This window comes from Patiria miniata, unplaced genomic scaffold, assembly GCF_015706575.1.
Source record: "Patiria miniata isolate m_02_andy unplaced genomic scaffold, ASM1570657v1 HiC_scaffold_6, whole genome shotgun sequence".
In the NCBI taxonomy this organism is placed as follows: Eukaryota; Metazoa; Echinodermata; class Asteroidea; order Valvatida; family Asterinidae; genus Patiria; species Patiria miniata.
Genome location: NW_024037073.1, coordinates 10,295,186 through 10,320,706, shown reverse-complemented (window position 1 = coordinate 10,320,706; position 25,521 = coordinate 10,295,186). Strand labels below are relative to the sequence as shown.

Below are 25,521 nucleotides of genomic sequence, written 5' to 3'. Positions count from 1 at the left end.
TCATATGTACGAATGGTAATTCCGCCCTATGTACACGACGTATATGGGAAAATCAGTTTTCACGGTGCGTAGCGCCGGAAAATGTTTCGCTGCGCGGCAACCCGTGGTCCGATTGTTATGTTTTTGGTATCAAAAGATGTGCAAGGCTCGAGGCTAAAAAGTCATAACAGCACAGGTCGCGAAAAGAAATTGTAAAGGCTATTGCGGGAAAAAGTTGAGGGAGGGGGGGGGAGGATTCCGCCCCGGTCCTTTTAGGGTTAAACACTAGTCAAATCACTGGTCATGTCTCAAGTCACGAGGGACGAACAGTGACAAAGCAATGCCGTTGTGCATTTGAATAGTTGGTCATTCGACTTGAGACTGGAGTGCTTGTGACTGACTCCTGTTTGTTTGCGATTGAATTGTGGTGACATGATGATATGTCATAACAGGATTACAACAGAATTAATGCTCAATATTCACAGTTTCAAACAGTTATGGTGATACTGAAAGTTGAACTTTGAAAGCTGAACAATGAAAATGTTAAGGCTTTGCAACTAGGAGGAAGACTGTGATCCTGATGACGGTCATAGAATACAACTCTTCCCTCAAAACACTTTTCCTTTCTTAATTAGTCAAATAGTATATTCACTTAAGAAGGTCTATGCCCGAAATGTTTAGATGTACTCGGTTTAAATAACCTATTGAAATGTTTGATCGAATAGGGCAAACGCCATCCGGCTCTGCGAATAAAGGACCCCCAAAAAACGGTAAAGGATGGATTATGAAATGCAAATCTTTTGACCTCTTTGTACAACGGATCGATAAAACCTCACAGACACGTGTGAGGATGAGTCTCATAAAACGTGAAAGGCACTGTTTTTTTATACAAGTCAAAATTCACGACAGTGGCACCAATGAGGGAAAGATTGTGTATCTTTCAACACTTTACATCTTCCATTTCCCAAAAACTCGATTCCTGTTGTGTGTTATCTAAATCCATGCACACACGATGACATTTTTACGGGCATTAGCTAGACCAGAATGAACATAAAACCTTACAAAGTACAAAGATTTCAGCAATGAGTTTATAACCACTCCAAAAGAGTAAACATTCCTCAGAAACGGGTTATGGTGTGCTACTCGCATATCAAAAATATGACATTTCTATTACTTGAAAAACCTCTTTATAGAAAATATACGTTACTGCATCATATTAGAGGCCTATGGGTATTGGTGTTTGAGGACGCAGTGGAAGGCAAACATTTGTTTTTAAAATATTTATCTATAATTTCAGGCACTCAGTTCGATCAATTGTTTTTAACTTAAGCTATACAAAGAAAATGTCAACATTCGGAGATTTGATGTTGGACCGGGAGTCGTCTGAAGACTTTTTCGTTAAAAGTTTGGGGAAAAAATGTATTACTCAGGTGTAATTGAAACATGAAATTGTATTTAACCTCAGATACTTTGTCTTCCTCGGGGACAACACTTTTATTTTGTTTTAGTCATAGGCCTACTGCATAACTTGAAAATACTATGCTCATACATAATTATGTGAAAGGGAAGAAGACACGGGTTCTGTACAGTTGCCATAAATAATTTGTTAACCCTCAGGCCTATGTATAAACTACGATATTAGATTATATTTTTAAATAGATAAATACCTCAATTATTTATAGATACCTCAGTCACTTCATCTGGCTAAGTTGGAGCCTGCCAATCTTTCTCATCGCGACAAAGCATTTTGTAATTTACTAAAATACTTTTACACCCAAACAGATAAATACACTTTAAAAAAAGCCAAAGAATTATATTTTTCTTATAAGAGTAGTTTCTATTATTTACAACATCGATCTTGGATGACCAGTGAACCTCACGTCTTTCTTTCAATTAATTCGTGCTGGTGTGTGCAAATTTCAAAGCTACAACTTTTCTTGATCTTCGTCTGATTTTTTGCAATAGAGGATGCCTATTACTGTAGCTGCAGGAATCGCAGTTCTGTTGTTGTTGGTGGTGTTGGTGGTTTTAACACGGTGGTGTTGGTGTTGTTGGTGTTGTTGTTGGTGTTGTTAGTGTGGTTGATGTTGTTGGTGTTGTTGGTGTTGTTGGTGTTGTTGTTTAATTTTCCTGGCAAAAGATGTCAACGTGATGAGGGGGGGGGATATGCCATTTCCTTGGATCAAGGGCGATTCCGTAGAGCTGCTAAACAGACAAATGTTGCTTAGGACATATTCTAAGCAAAAACCAGCTGAGACCTAGTTAAGAGCTGATAATCTATGCTTGCTGAATCCTTTTTTTCTTTCTGAGCTTAGAAAATTCATGTGCTCAGCAGCTCCACGGAGTTCCCGGGTTTACTCAGCCGCTTTCTAAAAGCATTTCGGGTGCATCACAGCCGGTCCGTGTTCCGTGTATTCCGCGGCGGTGACGCAGCGCCGGGTGAAGTTATCATGGGTGGCCACCAGGGATCCACCGATCCAGACGCTGTTTGTCCGCTCCTGGGGCATGGAGACAGACCAGGGCAGATGGGCGGAGGCTAGCTCCAGCTGAAGACGGTCACCGAAGCCTCTGAGCTGAGTGTTGCCCCCGGCGAGGAGGAGAGATTTACGGATGCCAGGTAAGACGTTTGGATCGCATCTGGAGAGGAAAAGTCAGGGGGAAACGTTTGTTGGATGCAATGCAGGCCATCAATAGAATAGTTCAGACTGGAAGTATATTTTTTTCATTGAAAATCAATCATTCAGTATGTTTTAAGTACAGATTTCAGCCCTCTCCTATGCAAAACTGTTCCTTTTGGAATCGACTTATTCGTGAGGAGCTCAGGTCCACCTCTAAATCGACTTCAAAAAAAGAACAAACGAATTTAACACTATATCACCAGTATACGTGTAAATTAAAGTCACAAGGCCTATGTTTGGTGGAAATTAGAATAAACCTATTGACAATTTCAATCACAAAGAATGAATTGTTGAAGTTTAATCGTTAAAAACTGTCTGAATAATACTGTCTTGTCGACTGCTGTGTTGATATGCGGCATTTTGAACCAAAGGTTACTCCCCCTTGGCGTACATAGCTTATAATAAATTATTCTGCTGAAGATGCACATAATAGTGCAAAGAGGCTTTCGTGCCGTGGCAAAGACTTATAGATTTAATCATTTATTAAGATTTGAATTTTGAGCACGCCGTCACTGACATCACTGACACTTCAAGTCATTATGGCGTATTGCGCCCTAAGGCTACCAAGGTTAAAAATTCCAGTTTAAACAACCGCGAACTGGCGACTGGGTTTGAACTGGTTTTAACTAGTTATGAACTGCAATTTATCAGGTTGAAAACAAGTTAAATCAGTCACCAAATTCCAGTTTAACAATATACCAGTTGAAACCAGTTGAACCAGTTTAACTGGTTTCAACTGGAATTTTCACCCGGTAATGAGATGTATAATCATCTGCTATTAGTTTAAAGAAGATCTGAGTGAACCTTTTGAGTGTTTCTTGAATCATGTCGTGTATTCCCGATCGTTGTTCCAATCCACCAAGGTCAGGCCGGAAGAGTTGCTCGGTGCACTGGAATAGATCCTTGCGCATAACGGCCAGTGAGCTGCCGTCGGGCAGCTTGTACTCTATGGGATCTAGAGGCCTTACCCGTTGCATCTCTCGCTCGTAGTCTGCAGGAATAACACAACAATGGATTGTGATATAAGTGAATGGTTGATGCTGAAAAGAGCTGTTTTATTATTAACTATGGGAAAATTTATCAAATGGTTCTGAGGTCTTATAGATCACTCAAGACATGTAAGTTGATGTCATGGAGTTGTCTGGAGGCTTACTTTGACAATCATACATTTTAAATGTAGTCAACACTATATCAATATACGTCTAGGAGCAGAACCGAATTTAGAAAGAAAACAGTTAACATCATACTACTTCAAAGTGGTTGGCGTCCAGGGGAAAAATTGGAATTTTTACAGGAATTATTGCAAAATTGAAGAATGTGATGAAATTAGGACACTGATTTTCCTCCCAGTTGACCATTAACTAGGACTCAAATATAGCTTTTGTCTTACCCATGCAAACGTATGCCATAGTTTCTTTGATGTCTCTGAGGATCTCCAGTTTAGAGGGTGACGTCATGTTGAAGGAACTGTCCGATTGGAGCAAACAGCCAAGATGGTGGGTGACCTGGCTACCAGCGAATTTCAGCTAATGCAACGAAAATCAAAGTTACATTTCTTTTACTAAAATCAGACATGTAAATGTTGTTTGCAAGGCGTCATTAGTAAAACAGTTCAGATTTTGAAACATACGCAGAGAATCTTGGTGCATTTATTGGAAGCTGAATGAATTTTTTATCACTGAAATATCTTATGAATGATGAATGAAAGGTTTGCGGAACCACCATGTGTGAATAATTTCTTAACTAAAAAAACGGTTCTGAAAAGAACGAGAGGTATAAACTCCATCGGGATTAAGACAAGTAGCCTACTAAATTGAAGAAATTTATATTTTATTATTTTTGTAACGACGGAAATATACTCAAAAGTAGACAGAAACTGTAACTAGTACACTCTGAAAACATCCGGATTCTATTTGGCTCAACCCTTTTCCGGGTCAAAAATGACACTTTCCGGGTCAAAACAACACCTTTCTGGGTCAAAATTGACAATGTTTACCCGGGAAACGGTTGAGCCAAATAAAACCCAGATTTCAGATCATTCAGACACGGATGTTTTAGAGGGTAAGAGCCCTGAAAAAGCTTCGTGACTTTCAGGCTTATAGGTGGGAGGGAACCCCAAAATTGATAATCTACGAAAAATCCAAGGAATCGAAGGACTTCGAACTCCAGGTCGCCGAGATAATGGACAAGCCAGGAAAATATACCACCGTGCCATCCTGACTTACCGTTGTGACGGCAGAGTGCATGGTGCAACCATCTAACACGGGTACGACTTCGGTCAGTCCGCCTCCACTGCTCAGCACCATACCTGACGTGTTGCCCTGGGCATGAAGGGCTAAGGCACCTTGGTTGACAAGGCATAGCGAAGGCACTTGAAACCTCTCAAACAATATCTTTGAAAGCAGAAACGAAATGTAAGATTTTACTATTAGTCTCTCCATTTGGGTGCTCTAAATCCATTTAATATTTTAAAAGTTTTAAAATACGAGAATTTGGATTGAGATAACGTTGTGATTAGAAACAAACTCTACGCGGCACCAAAACAAAACCAGTCGGATCGAACTTGGAACCTTCAGGTAGAGAAAGTACAGCTCGAAACACCCGGAATACTAAAGATCCGATGTTTTGTTTTAACTTGAAAAAATCGGAATAATTACACACTGTCCACGTGTTAGTCAAGAATTCTTGCGAAAAAAATATTTGCCATGATTGAATTTCATAAATCAATTCATTTCATCCCTTTCTGAATTAGTCAAGGGACTTGACCTTTTGCAAAAGGGTTTTGAAGCAAAGTTTTCTAAGTTTGCTATGATGTGTCAACTCAACACATTTCTTTTATTTTCAGGAGAAGCATTGTTACGAGAAGAACCACATCTGGTCAATTAAAAGGTGCATATGTACGCCTTTCAATTTGTACTCTTAATATCGATGCACACAGACTAGCCTTTAATTAAATGTGCATAAATGTTAATCTGTCGGCCTAGTATAGTATTTATTCGGGAAATGTATCTCTAAAGAATAAGATTCTCAGTTCGTTGTTCCCTATCCGACTAGTTTGTCCGTACGTAATCTAATCATTACCTGCACACACTTCTCTCGTTGCTTCTTGGCAGTGGAAGCATACTCGCTGATGAGTACGGCGTGTTCCTGAGGTGCAACATTCAGTAGCGATGTGTATACATGATCCCAGATTTGCTCCAAGTCCTCCCAGTCGTGAATAACACCCTCTACAGAGACCAAACAAAAGTCAAATTTAGGCGGTTTTGTTTATATTTTATTTTTTAAATGCCATGGGCATGATAAAATGTTTGTGGGGTCCCGAGACCACAATGGTTGAAACCTATCTTCGATGCAAGATTGATTATCTATAGTTTGGAATGCACTGCCCGGTGACCTTATAATGTTTCAAAAGCAAAAAGCACGTCTGTCTGTCTGTCTGGCTGTCTTGCTGTCTGTCTGTCTGTATGTCGGGCGGGCTGTCTGTCTGTCTGTCTGTCTGTCTTGGCTACCTGATGTTCAGGTGTTTTGCTCAGCTAGCTAAAACTGCTTTAGGCCTACTTGCATAACGTACGAACATGAAAAACGTGCATATTAAGGAATCCAGTTTCATATTGGTTCTGTTAGCCACGGAACAGCGATAACAGAAACTCTGAGCCCAAGCTGCAGCTAGGTGCTGAGTCCTTATAAAATATGGATGTACAGGCATGCAGCAAGCCAGCATTTCCTTATAACCTTCGAAGTGCAGTGACTGACTATATGGCAATATTTCCCGCTACACTTTACATAGATTATCCGCTTACAGTAAAACAAAAGGCCATGAAATGGAGTCTATCAATTAACTTATCTAACTTATCAGTGTAAGTACAAAAGCACCCCCCCAAAAAAAAAAATTGTCATGCAAATTACCAGTCATGCAAACATCAGCTGAGTCGAAGTGCTAAAACTCTTATTAAAAATTGGGACCAAGGAAAGACTTACCCGATGAAGGAAAGTCAGCGGACAGTACGCCCGCCAGTCTGGTCGCCTCGTGACCAATGTAAGCAGTTCTGCCAGTGTCGTCTGAGTCTGATACCCCGTCTCTAGGGTATCTTCCCACAACCGAGGGTATTGTGAACCTGGGCTCACAATCGCCACCAAAGCCTACTTTGAGCATCTCCGATCCATTGTCTATGACCACAGCTGCATTGTCACTGTACACGGGCGAGTACAGTACAGATGCTCCAACTAGTCAAGAGAGAAACATAACAATCGAATTATAAACAAACAAAAATTGGAGAACCTAGACGTATACAAAAGCCTTTAGTACCGTTATAAAAAGGGGTGTTTCTGGGTGATAAAAAGGAGGGTGGCAGGGGCGGCGGAACCGTTGGGAGTGGGGGCTGGGGAGCACTCCCCCCCCCCCCCCCAGATTTACCGAAGTGCCCCTGTTGCGGACATAAATATGCCCCCTCGAGCATAATATGCCCCCTCGAGATGAAAAAAAGCCCTAAAAGTTTCTGACATTTGTTGCAAGTAACAATTTTCCAAAATGGTATAGATAGTTTTGAAAGAAACGAGGAATATGAAAACCCAACCGCAAAAGCCTCACAATGCGCCCTGAAAAATGGGCACATAATGCGTAGTTTGCTGCATAATGGCTGGTTAAGAGCGCCCCCTATTTTGGAAAGTGGTGCCAGCCGCACCCGCCCCCCCCCCCTCCCACCCCCACTATTCGATTGAACGGAGGTCAAGTGTCCGGTGAAAAATACGTGTCGACCTTTCAGCACGGATGTCCCCACTTTTTTTGGGGGGGGGGCTTTTTTGGCCCCCCCCCCCCCTTTGAAAACCGTTCCGCCGCCGCTCGGTTTGCCAGAGTATACAGTACGTGAGTACGACCACCCTGATGAGTTTCAATTTCATACCTGAATAAGAGTCACTCTGATGACAAGACTGCGACCTAGTCGGTGGAGAATCTATGTCTGACTCGGGGGAGGTATCTGGGGGGCTGTCTCTGCTGTACTGCACCGGTAACTCGCCTGGTTCCAAAACAGTCTCCCGTTTGGTATCCCTGGATGACTTCTTTTTCGCCTCATAGAACTCAATGTCTTCACTAAGCTCGTGTTCTAGCAGATTGCGCCACGTATTCGCTATAAGAACAAAATAACCACCATGGTCAAGTTTAAAGCTAGGCCTATAGATGTACATGCTGTAAGTCTGTCTGCACTCTTACTTATTTGATGAGATAAGATTAAGTGTTCCTACTTTTATTAAACACTATCGGGACAGGGGGTGGTACAATGAGCCCCTATCCCACTTCCAACCTTCCGGAGGCCTATTCTCTTAAAGTTATGTTTGTTTGTTTCTTGTGATTGTCTAATTATATTTGTATCCTCTTGTAAATCAGACATTTTAGTCTTTGGACGATTTGTCCGATTTCGATGTACATTAAGTACACCGAAGAATGAAACGAAATGAAAGATTTGGCACACTCTAGCGGTAACTTCGTGCAATTGGGTTATTTATTGGATGATTATTGAACCAAAGAATATATTTGCACCAAACTGTATTTGAATTAAAAAAACGTAGAAATTATGCCACAAATACTGTAGTGACCAAACTGGGTACAAAATCTGACAGAGCGAAATGTTGTGGTCACCGCCAAACAACCAATTATAGACATTATATAAAGTAGTTCACTCAACATTCACGCCAAATGTTTGGAGAGTCTGTCGAAGCATTTGGTAATTAGGAAGGAGGCACAATGTGCCCTCCACCCGTCTTGGGAAGAAATATCCCGGTCATGGTAGGCTCCATTGTAACATATATCAATAAATGGGCCCGTTTAAATTTCAAAAACAAAAATCCTCATTTAATAGCTGAGACCCTTATACCCTATTTCTTTCTCTCTTTTTTTTCATTCAACAAATATAGTATAATGATTTTTGTTTTCGTACGGTCTTTTTGCACTTTACGTTATCGCTCTCTCAAAAATTAATCAACAAACGGTCCTTTTGATATTCGTCAACGGTAAAAGGTAGGCATATTTTACACTGCCTTGTTTCAGTTATCAAACACCAGGATATACTCTTATTTCATTGAAAAACTACCCTACTGCCATTTTTTTTTTGAAAGAACAAAGGCGGGGGGGGGGCTACAATTAAAACCTAAAGGCGTTTCATTTTTTTTATGATAAAAATGCTACCAAGTGACCGCGTAAAAATAATTTTAACAGAACGGAAACAATGACATCAGGCAAAAATGAAATAAGAAAAATCACCAGGAGGAATAAACCAAAGGATCAGGTCATACCGTTGCTTCCATCTGGGACTTCTCGGTTCCACACTTGCCTCGGATCGGCCGGCTCTTTGATTTCTCCGCCATCTCATTGGGGAAACAGAACACAAAGGTAATTAAATAACAACTGTGCTTTTACTTCCACAGTCTGCATATTCAAATATGCAAATTTGCAATAACAAACATTGTTGGGCATTGATTGTTACGTGCCTTGCATCTCCTGGCAACGTATTGGGATTTATTCTTAAAAGGTAATGTATCTAGGAAGCGATGGAAGTTCCAAGGAATTTCGGGGAGGAATATAGCAGGGATGTGTGATCTCAGGGATGCAAATTAACGGCACAAAATGCAATTCTCATTTGTCAATGTTTGACAAGTAATTTTCGCGGTACTAAATGTGAATCTAATTTGCTTACCACAAATTTGTCAGGTAGTTCCAGTATTGTGAAAAAAATTTAATATAAATTCAAAATTACGGCAATCCGGTATGTTTGCCATCAATAACCAGAGCAATTTGCTATACTTGGTATTTCTAAAGGATTTCCTTTATATTTGGACAAATTTATAATGTATTTCCTGTTGTAGAAGAGTGCACACCACACGTACGAGACCCCCTTAGACGGAGAAACCATTGTGTATAATGTAAAACTTAGTACCACCCTTGCAAAGGCAGGTTCGGGGCTTTGGCATCTTAAGAAAGAATATTCGAGGCATTCGCAACCGCCACCAAAACAAAGGGCTCTGTTGGTCAAGTGATGGAATAGCGAAACATAACACTACGGCCATTGAATACCATTTAATCAAAGGGCGATGGGGGATCAGCCTCATCACCCAAAAAGGTTACCGACGCCATTGCCAAGGTGAGTGGCTCGATGTAAAAGTGCAATCTTACCATGCGGAGGGGAATCCTGTCTGTGACAGCCCGTGTTGTAGGGCCGCACCACCGAGACGACGAAACGGGAGCCATTCTGGACTTCACCATCGTCATTGACCTCCTGACAGGACTGTAAGAAGCGACTCTTGGCACTTGTCTGATCTCCCGCTTCTTCACATGTAGCTTCATGCTTGACGTCAGGCTTTGCCTCTTGTGGCTGAACAGGTGACCTGTCTTGTTCATCCGATGAGTCGGACTCGATGGAGCTGCGAACTGTTTGCACAAATAATCTTGACGTATGGATATCGGCACTGTCCTCTTTGTACTCTAAGAAGCGTGACTTAATGCCTTTGCTGTCTTGCTGATCTTTAGCAGCAAGGTCTTCAAGCAGGACTACGCTGTCGTCATTTAAAGGGTCGGTCTCTGCGTCACCTGACAACGACAGTGGTTGATCAATATCTGGCATTGTTTCCATTGAATCCTCTTCGGAACCGTCGTTTGTCGTTGCATCGTTGCTGGCTTCCGCAGCAGACGTCGAGGTGTACTTGCTGCCGTTGGAGTCGCTCGAGTCCTGGGTACAAAGCACCGACAAGACAGCTTTAGCGCCTCCTGCTTCAAGGAAACGCTCCTTGGCACTCTTTCTGCCGCCCTCGTCAGACACCAGCGCGGAAATGGGTACAAAGGCCATTCTTGCGTCTGATCCCTCTATTTGCATAGGCTCTAGGGGAGAAGGATGGACCCATCCCTCCGCCCTCGACAGATTGTCACTTGTGTCGAGAGCGGCGGGAGAAAATACGGGAGGGGAGTCATTGTCGTCTAAGTCCCCGTGTGACCAGGCCTGATGCGGAGTGGACAACGAAATGTCCTCCTCGGATGCGAGCCTTGCGTCCGGAATGTCCATGCTAAAGTGGCGGAAGACTCGAGGTCTCTTTGGCGCGTTGAGGCGCTCGCGATCTACGTCGTGGCATCTTTCTACCTCAAACTCTCGAGGAGACACCTCGGGGGAAAACGAGACCGATTTCTTCCGACCCGGCCTCTCCATGCTTCCGCTTCTCTTCAGGATCGACTTGGCACTACTGTGCTTCCTTTTGACTCCATGACCGGGGCTGGAAGGAGGAGAGGGCGGTGCACTCTGTGAATTTCTTGAGTACGGAGCGGGCATTATCGGAGGAATATCAAGACTCTTTGGTCTGATTTTTATGATTTTCCTCGCGGAAGCAGTTTGTCCATTATTTGTTTGGTCTTCTTCAACTCTTTGTCCGTCAGAACCAGTGAGCATGGTTGATGGAAAACACACCTCGCCAGTTATTATGGGAGGTACATCCAAACTGTGCATTCTTTTGTCCATCTTATCCCCATCATTTGGTGGAAGAAACGGCAGTGCAGAAATTTGAGAAGACATAAGAGCAGACTGGTTTTCAGCGAGCGACGAATGTGCAACAAAGTCGTCTGCCTCGACTGTCATACTCACACCTTTACCGGGCTCCAATATCAATGGTCTCTCTGAACTAGCAACAGCTAGTTCACTAACCCAAACAAAAGCGGATTGATAGTCATCGGTGGAAGGTGGAGCCCCTTCAGGATAGGCCTCTTCTCCTGTGATGACAGGAGGGACACCGAGGCTGTCTCTACGGTTTTGCTGTGAGTCCGTTTGCTCAGCAGTTATGGGCTCGTCCATTGTCAGTCTCTCTGGAACCTCACTGGTAGATATTGACGGCACATTGGAGATTCCTGGCTCGTCTTTTACTTGTTTGGTGTCCACGGCAGCAGTTCCAGCTGATGACTGCGGTACATCAACATCATCAGTGGCGGCTGTTTGGCTTGCCCCTTCAAGTGCTTGGTGCTGTTGGTTTGAATGCGACCCAGCCTCTCCCAAGGAGAACTCAAGCCTTGAGATCTCCTTCTTCGTTGACTTCTCCATCTTGCTTGACGGAGGGTGAGACGAAACATGGAAGCCTATTGGAATGATTCTCTCTTCGACGATAGGCTCAACTTGGATGGAAGGCACTCGTCTCGTTGAGACAGTAACGTCCGCATGAGATTCCGTCCTTTCACCCGATTCACCTACAGGTCAAAAACAAACAACATCAGCTTACGATGAATCCTCAAAAAATATTGTTTTTAATTGAAAAAAAAAAAGACCATAAAAATAGGTGATATTTCATTTTTGGTTGTATTACGTGTACACAACAAAATCAGACAGTCAAAAATTTAAGATCAACACGGTTTTTATTTTAGAGTGAAATGGAATATCTTAAATCAAATCGAGATATTCTATAAGTCATCTACTCTATAAAGTCTACACCAGCTTTTGTTTTTTATTTTATCTCTGATAATCCGAAACAAGTCGTTGTTTTAAATTGTGCATGGAATTAATTCAGCTCGAAGCCTGAGGATAACATCATTAAACTTGCGTGTTTTCCCAAATGGGCCAAACGTAAAATAAAGTCTGCCATTGTCAAATAAAACCACAGAGAGGGAGACCACCAAAGTTCGCTTCCAACCAAAATAAGGTTCATTGAAAATGCCTAGAGCGGAATTTAAATCTTTTTTTCACAAACACACGCGTTGATGTACACCAGAGATATCCAGCCCGAACACAGCGGCTGTTTCCAAAAATGTGTAAAATAATCTTGATTAAAAGGGTGCATGTCAAAAGCCATTAATCCGTACTTAATACTGCCATTCAGGCAGGGATCGTGCGCTTCTGACGAGTGCCAAATGAACAAAGACACTCCCAAATTTGGAAACCGGCACCATAGGTATCGATATCTCCATTTGGTATTATGGCAGGTTCAAATCCCACTCCAGTCAGTTTTCGTGTTTGTTCTGCCAACTTGGCATTAGAAAAGTTGGAATTACTTTAAAGACTTTGAACGGGGAAACTGTGCACTTGTATACCCAACGAAGTTTTGACTAAGAACCAAAGAAAGGTCTTGCTAATGACGTCATCAGGTAAACTTCCTCCAAAGAACTTGGAAATCAGCCAAATAATGATGTATATGCTAGTTGCTGCGGTCGAAAAAGATTTGAGAACCGATATGGCATCACAAGGCAATTAACAAGCGTAAAAGAATTCCAACAATTTATAATGCAATGTGAGTTATTTGATTTCAATAAACGATGGAATAACAAAACCACGTACAAAGCGTGCACTAAGGACAACTCAAAGACTTGTAAAAGACATATCCCAATTACGCTATGAACTGATTATGACATGACACGACACCGAAGACAGGGGTTCACTGTTTGTGTCCCAGTAAATGTTTTGAGGGCTTCAACTTCTCCATTCGGAACAGAAAAGGAAGACATTTTCTGAATAGCAACGCTGATCGTTTAACAACTTGACACTGATAACATGGCAACCCCATATCGCTTCCATCTTCCTTGACGTCATTGCGAGCCCCAGCCTGGGGGCAGCCCTCCCAGTGCCTCGCAGACGGTATGCACATTGTCACGTTGACTTTGAAATCGTTTCGAGATGTTTGAGGTTGGACCAAGCATCCCAGCTATTTTGATCTCTCCTATGGATGTAGTTCCGGCGTCCGGTACACGGCAACTGTTAACTTTACAGTTATGACACGAGTAACATTTTTTACATCCCTCCACATGACTTAAACGGAGGTGCAATATCCGGTGCGCACTGATTAACTTCAAAACAATTAAATTTTTTGTCAAACGGCCATTTTATGGTACACAGTGTACTCACTGCATACACCTTACTAAGAGCTTTTCCCGTATTATTACGACCCTTTAAACACCAACCCCACCCGATTTAGGAGAAGATGGCCCGATGTAGGACTGCACGCTGTGGCAGTGGCGGCAAATTCGGAGCCTTTGTCCGTTGATCGTAATTTCAAAAGTCCAAAAGATTTCCAGCTGGGAACTCGAACGGCGCAAAACACTGTGACGGTGCGTGATATGTGCAGAGAATAATGTTTTCAAGGTGCAACCGAAAACTTACTTTTATTGCTCAGTTCACCATGCAAACCTTCAAATCTTACGTTTTGGCATGCTCCACAGAATAAGCCTTAGATGTTCGACTGCCGTCATCACTGTAATTGCTTTTTTTCATTCTTTAAGTCCGTGATTGAAATAATAACCCATAAAATAGCGCAGTGTTTCTGGTCAGACCGAGCACGCGCCTTTCGTGCGACAGGAGCTAACGTGAGTGATTATTAGTAATCAGGGGAGGATTCAGAATGCAACCTAAACCTCGCTCCCCAGCAGGGTGAAATACGTCATAGCCCCGTCCATGAACGTAACATGTGCTGCTAGCTGGAAACTGAACTCTTGTTTTTAATAATGGGGTCGAGAGAAGATAATGCGCCACCATCTGGATACCATTCGCCCAGGGGGATATAACCAGAACGACCGGATGATTGTACCAAAGATTGCTGGGATGCAGACTTGGGCATCTAGTGGATGGCAGAGAGTCATGGGAAATGCTCAGATAATCCAAACGCCTTACCTTAGCGTCTTGGCCAATCAAAATGCATATTTATATTTAGCAGAACATGTACTCCGGAGGTCGCGCCTATGCGTAGTCAATGCAATAGAGTCCAACATCAGTAGGGTATTATTATTATTATTATTATTGTAAATGGCTCGGCCTTCGGGTGTTATCAACTGAACACTTGTCGGTTCGACATGTGTTTAATTAATAAGTGGAATTTTGGGGGATAAAAATAGTTGCCCAGATGGCTCTTGTACGATCAGTATTAAATCACAGCCGCTATATTGTGGACAACATGGCAGCCGGAAACAGGCCAGAAATCTTGGTATGATAACTAGGTGATACATTCATATGGCAAGATTGTTAATCTACGGATAGATCACAATAAAGAGGCAAGTTGGTGGTTTTAAGACCCTTCTTCTGGATAATATTTTGTTAAGCGACATGGATTTCTTGCGAAATAATTCAAAAATCCTAACTTTCTCTCTTACCTACAGCCCTTTTACCGAATTGCTAAAAAGTGACCCCTGTTAAACATAACGTGGCAAATTTGTTGATCGGTTTTGGAAGACTGCACCAAGATATCTGTACGATTTAAACTGATTCAGACCATGGAGCTATAAATATAGCTGTTTAAAGCTCAATGCTCAGACTTAGGCCTATATCTTTTTTATGACTACAAAGTACTAACGGCTATATAGGTACAAACAAAACTCCAGAATTTAATGTACATCACAGATTTCAGTTTAAAGAAAATAAACGTAAGATGTCTTTAATTAAACGACCATCAGGAAAGTTTTCTTCTCAAGCAGTACCAAACAACATCAAAGGGAATATACAACATTTGTTTTTGCTGTAATTTTCAGAAATTGATAAATTTGGGGGTTAGTATTTTATAGCAAATATTGTTACACGACTTGATTAAAGTTTTGTGCTCGTAGATGCTGGGAAAACACAGAAAACAATCATGTTCCTGTAGTCTGGTTCCCTGATCCCACTAATAAGATGAAACAGAGCAATTTATCGACGTCGGGAATTGTAAGGTCAGGGAACAAGTGTAACTGGCTTGTACCCGTTCATAGGTGTGTAATCGATTGCAAACAAAATGCGGACTAACTAAATATGGTAAATTGGGGGCAGTACATATTTGAAAAAAACAACAGTTTGTCCAATGCTGGTCGGCCGACTTTTCTTGAAAATGAGAGCACACCAGGTGCCACGATTTTACAGGATGCTTTAGACTGTCATGCACGAACTGTCCAGCAAGGTATTTCATAAAAATTTGTCAGGTTTTTTTTTTTAATGTTTGCAAATGTTGTACAGTTGTATAATTATTACCTTTAACACTGATCGACTCATCGATCATCGGTCTTTGTTTTTGTTTTTTCTGTGGAGTTATCAATGCATGTAAAGCGTACAATGGGCAAGCCTATATTATGATTACATTTGACTCTCTTGAATGAGATGAAGCAAATGCTCACATATTTCAGTACAACATGTTAACCAGAGAGAGGACTGCATTAACACACCACTGGTGCCTACAAGTCTCGCAATGTCAGACTACCACACGATTACCCCAGACCTTTATATTACTGTTGGCTGGACGATCGCTCAATCCATGACTCACGCCCATGGAGCGACACCAAGAATTTGTGCCCGACAAGCGGTATGCTGATACGAGTATCATATCATCATTCCCCATCTCCGTGAGGAGAGCAAGAGAGAGAGAGTATATATCATCAAAATAAAGGGCACGAGCACCATCCACTGGAATTCTTAGGGTCAGAGTTTGACGAGAAGTCTAGCAGGGTGTATATTTTGTTACGGCGAACGTGATTGATTTTGTTTCCCTTGGGGGTAAAAAGGTCATTCGAATTTTTCGCCTTACATGACTCTTATATTTCCTTCTGTTGAAAATTATATAAACGGTAAGAAGTATCATTGGATTTTTACTATTCTCCATGGGGAAGTTGGGAGCAGGATCAACCATCTATCACAGTTTTCAAAAGAATTATCAAGCAATTGGAAAAATAAACCTATTTTTACGTTTAAAAGGCTGTCAATATTTCTCTACATCGACTTTATCCGAATTATCATATAATGTTAAAAGTTGAATCTAACCCATTAATTAAGACTGTTTAGATTTAGTTTGGGGTTAATGTTGCAGAGGTTGACGCCAATACCTTTTCTACACACACAAAACATTAATATCAATTAAGTCCTTTAATAGAAGATTGTTTCTACTGTCCCAAGTTATCACACAAGCATAGCAGTGTTTTTCGAAGTCAACAAAAAAATGAATAATGGGAGGTATACTGCCATACACGGTCCATGCCCACGAACAACCAACTGAGAGGAGAGACATCGCAACATCATATACAAAAAAATGAAAAGAATATACATGAATGGACCAAATTACTTCAGCGGCAGCACCGCTGCAAGTCCAAACATTCCGATGGTTATCTCAGAAAAAGCAGGCCAGTCATGGCCTTATTGGTGCACATTACACGGAAAACTAACCATTACTGTCAGTAAATACCTCCTCCACTCGCTCCCTCTCCTGTTCTTGAACTCTCCAGGTCAAAGACACCAGGAATGTCAATGGACTTGACTGGCATTCTTAACAGATTGCATCCGGCCAAAGCCGTGGACGAGCCCCGATGACCCCGTGCTCGTTCAGGCCATAATCACGGGATAAGATGTCCTCATTGATGGAGAAATCCAGAAATTTTAATTGACGAATGACCGGTCTAAATGGTTAAACCAAACTTCAAAAATGAAAAGCGAGGTCAAGCTATTTTGAGAGACTGCATCTGTCGATAATGGTGGGAGACAAACATTCCAAAAATGAAGTTTCAAGTAATTTAAAGTGATTAAAGATTTTCACCTAGTAAAATGGTCAACTTCAATCCACGATTCTCATTTCAAACCTCTCGAGGCTCGTTTTGTTGACAGGTTTTTTTGGTGTGTTTTTTTGTTTTTTTACGTGAACAGTGGCTAACCTTGTTTTTATTATATAGGCCTGCAACAACATCCAATTATTTCCGACTAAACGATCATGAAAATGTGAAACGTTTGCGAACAAAACTATTTGAATTGCAAAGTGTACACAACAGATAGGCCTACAAAAGATGTGCACGATTCAAGTCTGTTTCAAGTCATACCTCTTCATTATGAATAAATCATTTGAGCCAACTGTTCGTTATGGGACAAAGAGTAATACAACTTCCATTCTTCTTCAAGAGCCCGTGTAGGCATACGTAGTCATGTAGTCGATGTTTCAAATAGTCATAGATCACAAGGTATCTATAAGTCTTCAGGACATCTGCGTTGACGTCGAAAACTCCATTCCAGTTTGGGAGACGGCGGTCCAAATTTATCCTAAGTGAGTTAAAAATATGAGATCGTGCCTGGACGCATCTCTTGGTATCCTCAGAATTTCACGTCACCGCATCGTGCAGGGGTCAGCTTTTTTTCTTTTATAATGAGTATATTTAGACGAAGGTTCCCAGGTGGACCGATTTAGATGGTCGAGCTATAAATAGGGTGCCATCCCCTCGACATGGGAACCGCTAACAGACACACACGCGTGCGCCGAGTCCGGTCTGTATCAACACGGGCTGGAGATGCTACACTTGTCCCGTCTGTTAATGGATGCCCGTCAGACTTTGCTTCGACCATGACAGTGAGAGGGGGGAAAAGAAAGAGCAGGGAGGAAGATAGAGATAGCTTGGCGGTCAACGCTAAAAATACACCCACCCTAGCTTACCAGAGCGACGCGTTTTGTTTACAGATCGGGGGACGATTCCATGAAAACAGCTGACAAAGAAGTGACAGGCTAGCCGACATGTATGGACAAAACATCTTCAGCAGGAATGTAGATCTAAGAGCGAGGTAGATTCCAATAACATTTTAGGCCGGGTGTGTTATGACTTTATGAAAGCAATGTGACGTGTCCAATTCTTTTTACTGCACTTTGAATTTGCTGCGAACTGTCCCTCCGGTTAAAACTGTCTTGTGCTTTCAATAAAATCGAGAATGGAGCAATAAAACTGTACCTTCCGGAAACGATTTGACCGAACATGAGGGAATTGGAAATTGACGACGCCATCAGTGTATCAAATCAAATTAGTTGGAGCTGATGAATTATTTTAGCTTCAATGTCTTTCGACTATCAGCAACGGTTCTGTGGGAGGGGGGTGAGCATTAATTTGACGTCTTATTCCCTATTGTTGGCAAAAGGCATATAAGATTTTTTTAAAGTACCACTTCACCAAAATTCCTCGTGTTTCCAGAAAATATTCATTTTGGAGCCCTAAAGAAAGTGATTGAAATTCGAACATGATTTGGTGATAACGATCAATCAGTTTTCATGATTCCGCGTTTTAGTTTCTTCATTTCTTTGCTGTCTATATTCTCGGCTGGGGTTTTTCCAATTGGGAAAAAAAACTATAGCAGTGAAACCCAAAATAATATTGCAGTCCGAAATACATTGCCAGTAACCTACATAAGTTATTGTTTTTATTCAAAAGATGTCACATACTCGAAGCCGAGGATATCTTTTGAATGTTTTATGCACCAAGTTCTACAAAGGTCACTTGGACTGAAGACTGAATCTTCATATTTTTCCGCACAACACAAAAAGCAAGGTTTGTACACTTTTCAAAGAATGTGCAAACACTTGCGAATTGCTCTGCTTGTGAAACAAAGCCCCCCGAAGCCAGCATTGGGATTGTTGTGAATGCTGGTGCATAAAGTCCTGCATTTATTTTAGAAAGTACAGCTGTTAAATATTGTTAGTAAATCATTGAAAAAAATCTGGTAAAAAGTGTTCCGGTATATACAACTAGCGAAGTTATCACGTAGCTTTGATGACTCTTCTCGAGTTGAAACATCTATGAACTAGAAAGCACTCAGAGAGCGCAAACCTCCGCCAAGGCTAAACAATCCCCCGCCATATTGTCAGTACACCCAAAAGAAATACTCGCATAAATAGTGAAGAAACCTTAAAACAAATCCTGGATCCAGACCCAGATCCGGATCACTTCCGAAATCTAATCGACTTGTACTTGTAGCAAGGACCACCCCTAAGCAATTTTTCATGCAAATTCGTCCATACATTTTTGAGTTACATGTATCTTGTTAACAGACAAACCAACCAACAAACTAACCAAATCCGATGAAAACATAACCTCCTTGACGGAGGTGATAACTATGCGACAGTATACTTATCAGGTCCTGCATGCTTCATTATTATTGGTCAGTGGCGTTTGAGAAAATACCTCCTAGATGAAACTATGAGAGTTTTTTTAAGAAAAGGAATTAATATAACATTCCAATATATATTATCAGTAAATCGCGCAAGCCAAAGAAGAATAATTGGAATAGTTTTGTATTTACTCAGCAGCCATTAATGTTAAAGTCATGCTGCCTTCTCCCACGTGAATCGCTTCCAATGTAGACATTTAAGAAGTACAATTGAGAGGAATATCAAGGACGTTTCTCTATGACTGCACTGGTTGTTTGAGAGGTACTTCTCGTCAGAGTACAGAATTCCAAGGGCTGAAATAACGTCAATGACGCGAATGCGAGGGTCAAGAATTTCAAAGAAACCAAACAAATTGTTGCGCCAACCTGAGGGACCTGCATACGCAGCCTCCTTGCCCCAGTTTCTAAGACGACAAGGGTTTTTTTTTGCGGCATGTACCTGTGTGTCGTCCGATATACGAAACTTCTGATTATATTTGCTGGAAAGAGCAAGGCCACCAAAATTAACGGGCGATCACCTGCAGAAAGATCAACGCAGACGTCACGCGTGCATCTGGCTTCAACACGTCACGAGTAAAATGATACAACAGCTGTAGTCTGATAACATCATCTTCCTTCGGAGCTGTTTTTGATATGGTTTGATCGCCGGCTCTGTGTGCGCGTCTCATGTGCACTTTCGTTTTTTTCTGTGCATACTGAGAATCAAGCATCGCTGAACTGTGCGGGTATCATAAGTAGAGAGGGGCAAGATAGATAGTTAAAATCATTGTCATAACTCACCCGTTTTTGTGATAGCAATGTACTTTAAAAGTCTCAATCCCTCTAAAGTATACTTTAAAAAAAAATAGAAAGTACTCCGAGAGCCGCAAACCTTCGCCAAGGCTAAACAATTCCTCGCCATGTTGTCAGTACACTCAAAAGAATCCTTTAAAAAAAACACCGGATCCAGACCCAGATCGGGATCACTTTCAAAATCTAATCGATTCGTACTTGTATAAGGACCACCCCTAAAAAAAATGTCATGCAAATCCGTCCATAACTATTTGAGTTATCTTTGAAACAGACAAACCAACAAACCAACAAACCGTAACCAACTCTGATGAAAGCATAACCTCCTTGGCGGAGGTAATAGTAAACTATTATCGCAGTGTCACTGGTGCGTGGTGACACTGCGTGCTTTGAATGCGATCAATGACCGAGCTTTTCAACGAATAATGCATGGATCGTATTGGCCTACTTCGAAAACAAATGAAGGCGATTAACCTTAAATTTGCCAATCATTTAGTGATGGAATCTGTTTGCTCATCTGTTATCCAAACAAAGGCTTTACCGCTGTATATAATGGTGACTTAAATGTTCAATGGACGTTGTGCTAGAGTGCATTTTGTATGCAATTTAAATGTTTGTCTTAGACTGGCCATCTATACGTGTTTAAAAGGCATTTAAAGCAATTATTTTAGAGGTTATTGAGGGAACAGATAATTATGTTTGAAGGAAATCGAACTGTCTGCAGCTTCGCAGAGGTACTTACACACTGTGTAATATCAAGCAGTATGATAACAGATTGTCGATTGTTTGTGGAAAACATTGAAACATAAACAGATCTGACAATAGCTTCGGTTATATACGACAAAGATGTGCACATCTCACAAATTATTTTAACAAACATGACTGACGATTTTATAATTTTTCCGATCTACAACCTTTACTTTAACAGTCAGGCTACTTTTGTTTGACATTCTACCAGGAAACAGATTAAAAGTGCCTTCTGACACAGTTTTAAAAGCGAAATAAACTTATTCACAACATTAAATCTAGTTTGAAGGTAACAGATTCTTCAAAAAAAAATGTGTTAATAATAATTCATGAACAATAGCCTAAAGAAAGTTGCCTGCGCAGAAAACTGAGAATTGTTCCGTTTCAAGTTCCGTTTTTCAGGCCACACACAAAAAACTTAAAGCTGTAAATCCAATCCACAAGAAGCGTTAGGTATTATAAGATTGCAACATGGGCAAGAGGATTTGGGAAAGCGTGTTACAACTGATAATGTAGTAACCAGCGGATAATGTATCACCAACCGATAATGTCACACAAATTGACCGATACTGTATCACTAACCGATAATGTGACAAAAAAATTACCGACAGTGTAGTAAAATGTACTACACTATCAGTCGATTGTTGTTACACTATCGGTCTGAACCGATAATGTAGCAAATAATGACCGATAGTGTAGTAACATTTACTACACTATCGGTCAATATTTGTTACATTATCGGATAGTGCTACAATATCGGTCAATTCGTGTGAAATTATCGGTTGGTGATACATTATCCGCTGGTTACTACATTATCAGTTGTAACAAAGCGCCACTACGCCAATGTGATTGTGCTAACTTCATTTGCATTTCCCTGCACTGACCAGGAATAGACCGATTCCTATATTTGTTTTTACCGTCGCTACTTTTATGAACAAAGTTTGCAAGAGACGGGTGATTCAACCTCAGTTATTGCCCAGGTCTGGTCCAGCCCTTGGTTCTTGGGCAGGTACACTACAGCCTGCTGGTTGGCCTAAAAGGCGATACTTTTCGAGTGCAATATGGAATTCCTGACGCACTGTATATGGGCACAACACTGTCGATGTCCCGGATCAGATTTCTCCCAGAATTCGGTTCTATAAATTGACCTGATATATTTCAGTGTCAAAATGACACTTCTCTTGATCATTTTCCGGGTCATTTAAACCCGGAATTTTAGCAAAAGTTTCATTTTGACCCAGAAAAGTGTCATTTTGACCCTGAATCAATATCAGGTTTAATGGAACCCGGTTCCACAAGACTGAGCTTAGCTGGTCAAAAGCGATAAGTTGTTTTTATAAGTAAAACGAAAGGAGAATTCAACTGACTTTGAACTAATTTGCAATGCACAAGGTATATATAATTAATTAATATGGACTTTAAATACTGCAGACTGTTATAGGCTAAGGACGAACTAGCTTCTTACTATAGAATCTGGTTCTGATAATGTTCAGCACCATGATCTTCCAAGAACTGTACAAGTAAATTCGTTTATCTTCACATCCAGGGCCCACGCGACCGAGTAACAGTACGGCACGCGTCAAAATGGGCCGCGCGTGTCCTACCGCAAATACTTCATTAGCCTGACTGGTTGGCGTGGATGCCATCAGCCATCACCGGCTGCCCGAAGTGACACCGCGCTAACCCCCCAGCGTGTGTGCCACATCCAGACGGGGAGATCGGTTACAAATTGACGTAGCTGCAGCATTGCCGCGCTTGGGAACCCCCTGTAAGGCTTTTGGTCGAGATGCCCGCGGTGCGGCAAGGGATGTTTACGCTAACCTCACCCAGGGCGGTGATTATACAACTGCGTAGCCCATGCAGCCCCATAAATTACCAGGCACACTTTGCTAGAAAGGCACGAGAGGATTTCGCGCACACAAAACATTTGAAGCAATTTATTAACAGAAACGAAGTTCGCCTCCTGCCATCAACCAGTTGCTTTTTAAAGATCAATTTATTTACTCATATTTTTTTTTATTCATATGATATTAATAAGCTAATCGGATAGTAATCTCGTGTTTTAAAACGCACGTTATGTTTGGGAAAATTTGAAGAAGAAAAAAACCTAATAAATAAAGTTAATAACGGAAGTACATTTTATTTCTTATTTTTAACAGAAATAGTTTTCACTACTTCGGAAATCCTACTTATTATTATTTCTTTGTGACTCTCCGAATCATGTCTATTTTTTCAAAGTACACATGGAAAAAACCTGATCATATTCCTTGCATTGTTGTCAATATAGAACACAACGACCCGATGTCGCAATTAAATTAATACCTGACAGAAAACAAATACTTATTTGACACCTGCCTGCTTGGAATGTATATTCATCCTTTCATGTAATTCAGTTTATGCAATGACACAAAAAACCACAGGTAGCACGCATATTGTGTAGAAATTACAACAATAATTATTGAAGGCCGCACGGCTTTCTTTCTTAAAGGGAAAATACAACATTTGCAAATCTAAAAAATAAAACTACCAAATCATTTTGAAATACCTTGCTGGACTGTTAGTGAATGACAGTATAAAGCATCCTGTAAAATCATGGCACCTGGTTTACTTTCTTTTTCAAGAAAAGTGGTATTTTTGTATCTATTTCCAAAGCTGATCGGCCGATCAGTGTTGGAAACAACTGGCTTTTTTTTTAAATACTGGCCCCAATTGACCATCGCACTTGTTTGCAATCGATTACAAACCTATGAACGGGTACGACCCAGCTAGACTGGTTCCCTGACCTTACAATTTCCCAATGTATGTAAACTGCTCTGTTTCTTCTTATATGGAGTCAGGGAATCAGACTACAGGAAAATGATCGTTTTTCTTGGTTTTTATAGCATTTTCGAACCCAAAACCTCAAAAAAGTCTGTGTAACTATATTTGCTATATATTTCCAACCTCCCAATTCCATCCATTTCTGAAAATTACAGCAAAAGCAAATGATGTGTATTCCCTTTAAATCACAGTATATGAATAGTTCCTATTTCAAGGTGACTGTCATATGTCAAAATTATATCGGTAAATATGATCATTCTGTGATTCTGCGATAATGGTTAATTTGCAATGGCTTCGAAACCATTTTTACCAGTGGCGTATGATTTCAGGGGGTATAACCCCATAGCCCATCCCCTGCAAATTATTGAACTCAGTTAAACCACTGATTGTTCTTTTCTTTGAAATGTATTTTGCTGATCGAATCAGTATATCTTGAAAGTTTAAGGGTTTTTTTTGGGGGGGGCTCAATCTAGTTTGTCTAGATAACTTATATGAGTGATTACGGGATCAGGGGATTTAATCCGGCACAAACAAGAGATGGTGGCTGAAACAAAATTAATTATAACGCAGACGCTACAAAGGCTAACAATAAAGGTTAGCTACAGTAATTCTGACTTACCATGTACGAGGTCATCAGATTCAGATGATGAAGCCGGCGATACTGAAGAGGAAGAATCGGATGAAGAGAACCGCGGGTGCTTCTTTAGGGTCATCTTGGCTGTGGCTCGAGACCTCTTGAGCGTCATTCCTTCAGTCTGACCCACCATGACTTGGGTGGAAACAGAGATGCTGGGCTCTTCTTGCACGAGACGCTCTGGTACTGTTCCTGCTGCTATTGCTGTTGGTGAAGAACTGCCTGCCCTCAGTTCCGCATCACTTTCTGAGCTCCTTCGTCGGACGGTCGGCTGGCTTTGCTGCGGTTTGGCAACCCAGTGAGACCGGTGCATCGCCCCTACCGGCTTGGTCAGTTTGGGGCGGACTCTTCCAGAGTCCTGGGTGTCCTTTTTGGCCTCTTCCGACGGCCGAGAGGGCGACTTTGGGATCCTCTTCTCTCCACTGTCACGACTGGCTCTTGTTTTGATGTGCTCGTGGGACCTGCTCCGCAGACCCGCCCGTAACCTGCGCAGCAAGGAAGGGTCACTCAATTCGCCCTCGGAGGAATCCGAGTTGTCTCCACGCCGCTGTTTCTTCGATGTCTTGATACTCACATCACTCTGCCATCTCCTTCGCTTCTTTAGTACTCTCTCCTGGTGCCAGTGGACCAGTTGCTGCCTGCAGAAGTAAATTGTCACAGTGGAGACGACCGCGGCGGCCAGAGACACCGCGATCTGTGTGATCAATGCAGAGGCGAGGAACAACTCCAAGCCGTACAGTACAGGGTAAAGAAATACAGATACAACCATCTTGGTAGACGGAGCGGAGTCGTTCTTAAGTCATGTCAAGATGACGTCGTGAACACCATCTCGAACTGGTGCGTATAAGAGCCACCGTAATAGTCTTCTACTTTGTGAACACAATGTAGTGCCTGGATGCTCTCCTATCTGTTGATGGTAGTTTTGCCTCCAAAGCCAGCCGACGTCCCAGTTTAATTGATGGGGGATGTACACAGAAATCAAAAGGTTGAGTGTGACCCAATC

General features: G+C 41.5%; 1 protein-coding gene across 1 annotated transcript; it reads right to left on the bottom strand.

Annotated features, from left to right (window-relative positions):
- Window positions 1–96: 96 nt before the first annotated feature.
- Window positions 97–25,521, bottom strand: LOC119743373. The gene is made up of 10 exons (XM_038219762.1): window positions 24,504–25,521; window positions 9,823–11,868; window positions 8,946–9,017; window positions 7,559–7,783; window positions 6,636–6,881; window positions 5,739–5,884; window positions 4,883–5,050; window positions 4,048–4,183; window positions 3,462–3,648; window positions 97–2,616 (listed from the first exon to the last, which is right to left on the bottom strand). Exons 1-10 carry the CDS (start codon window positions 25,285–25,287, stop codon window positions 2,349–2,351), a joined length of 4,278 nt encoding a protein of 1,425 aa, XP_038075690.1. The 5' UTR covers window positions 25,288–25,521; the 3' UTR covers window positions 97–2,348.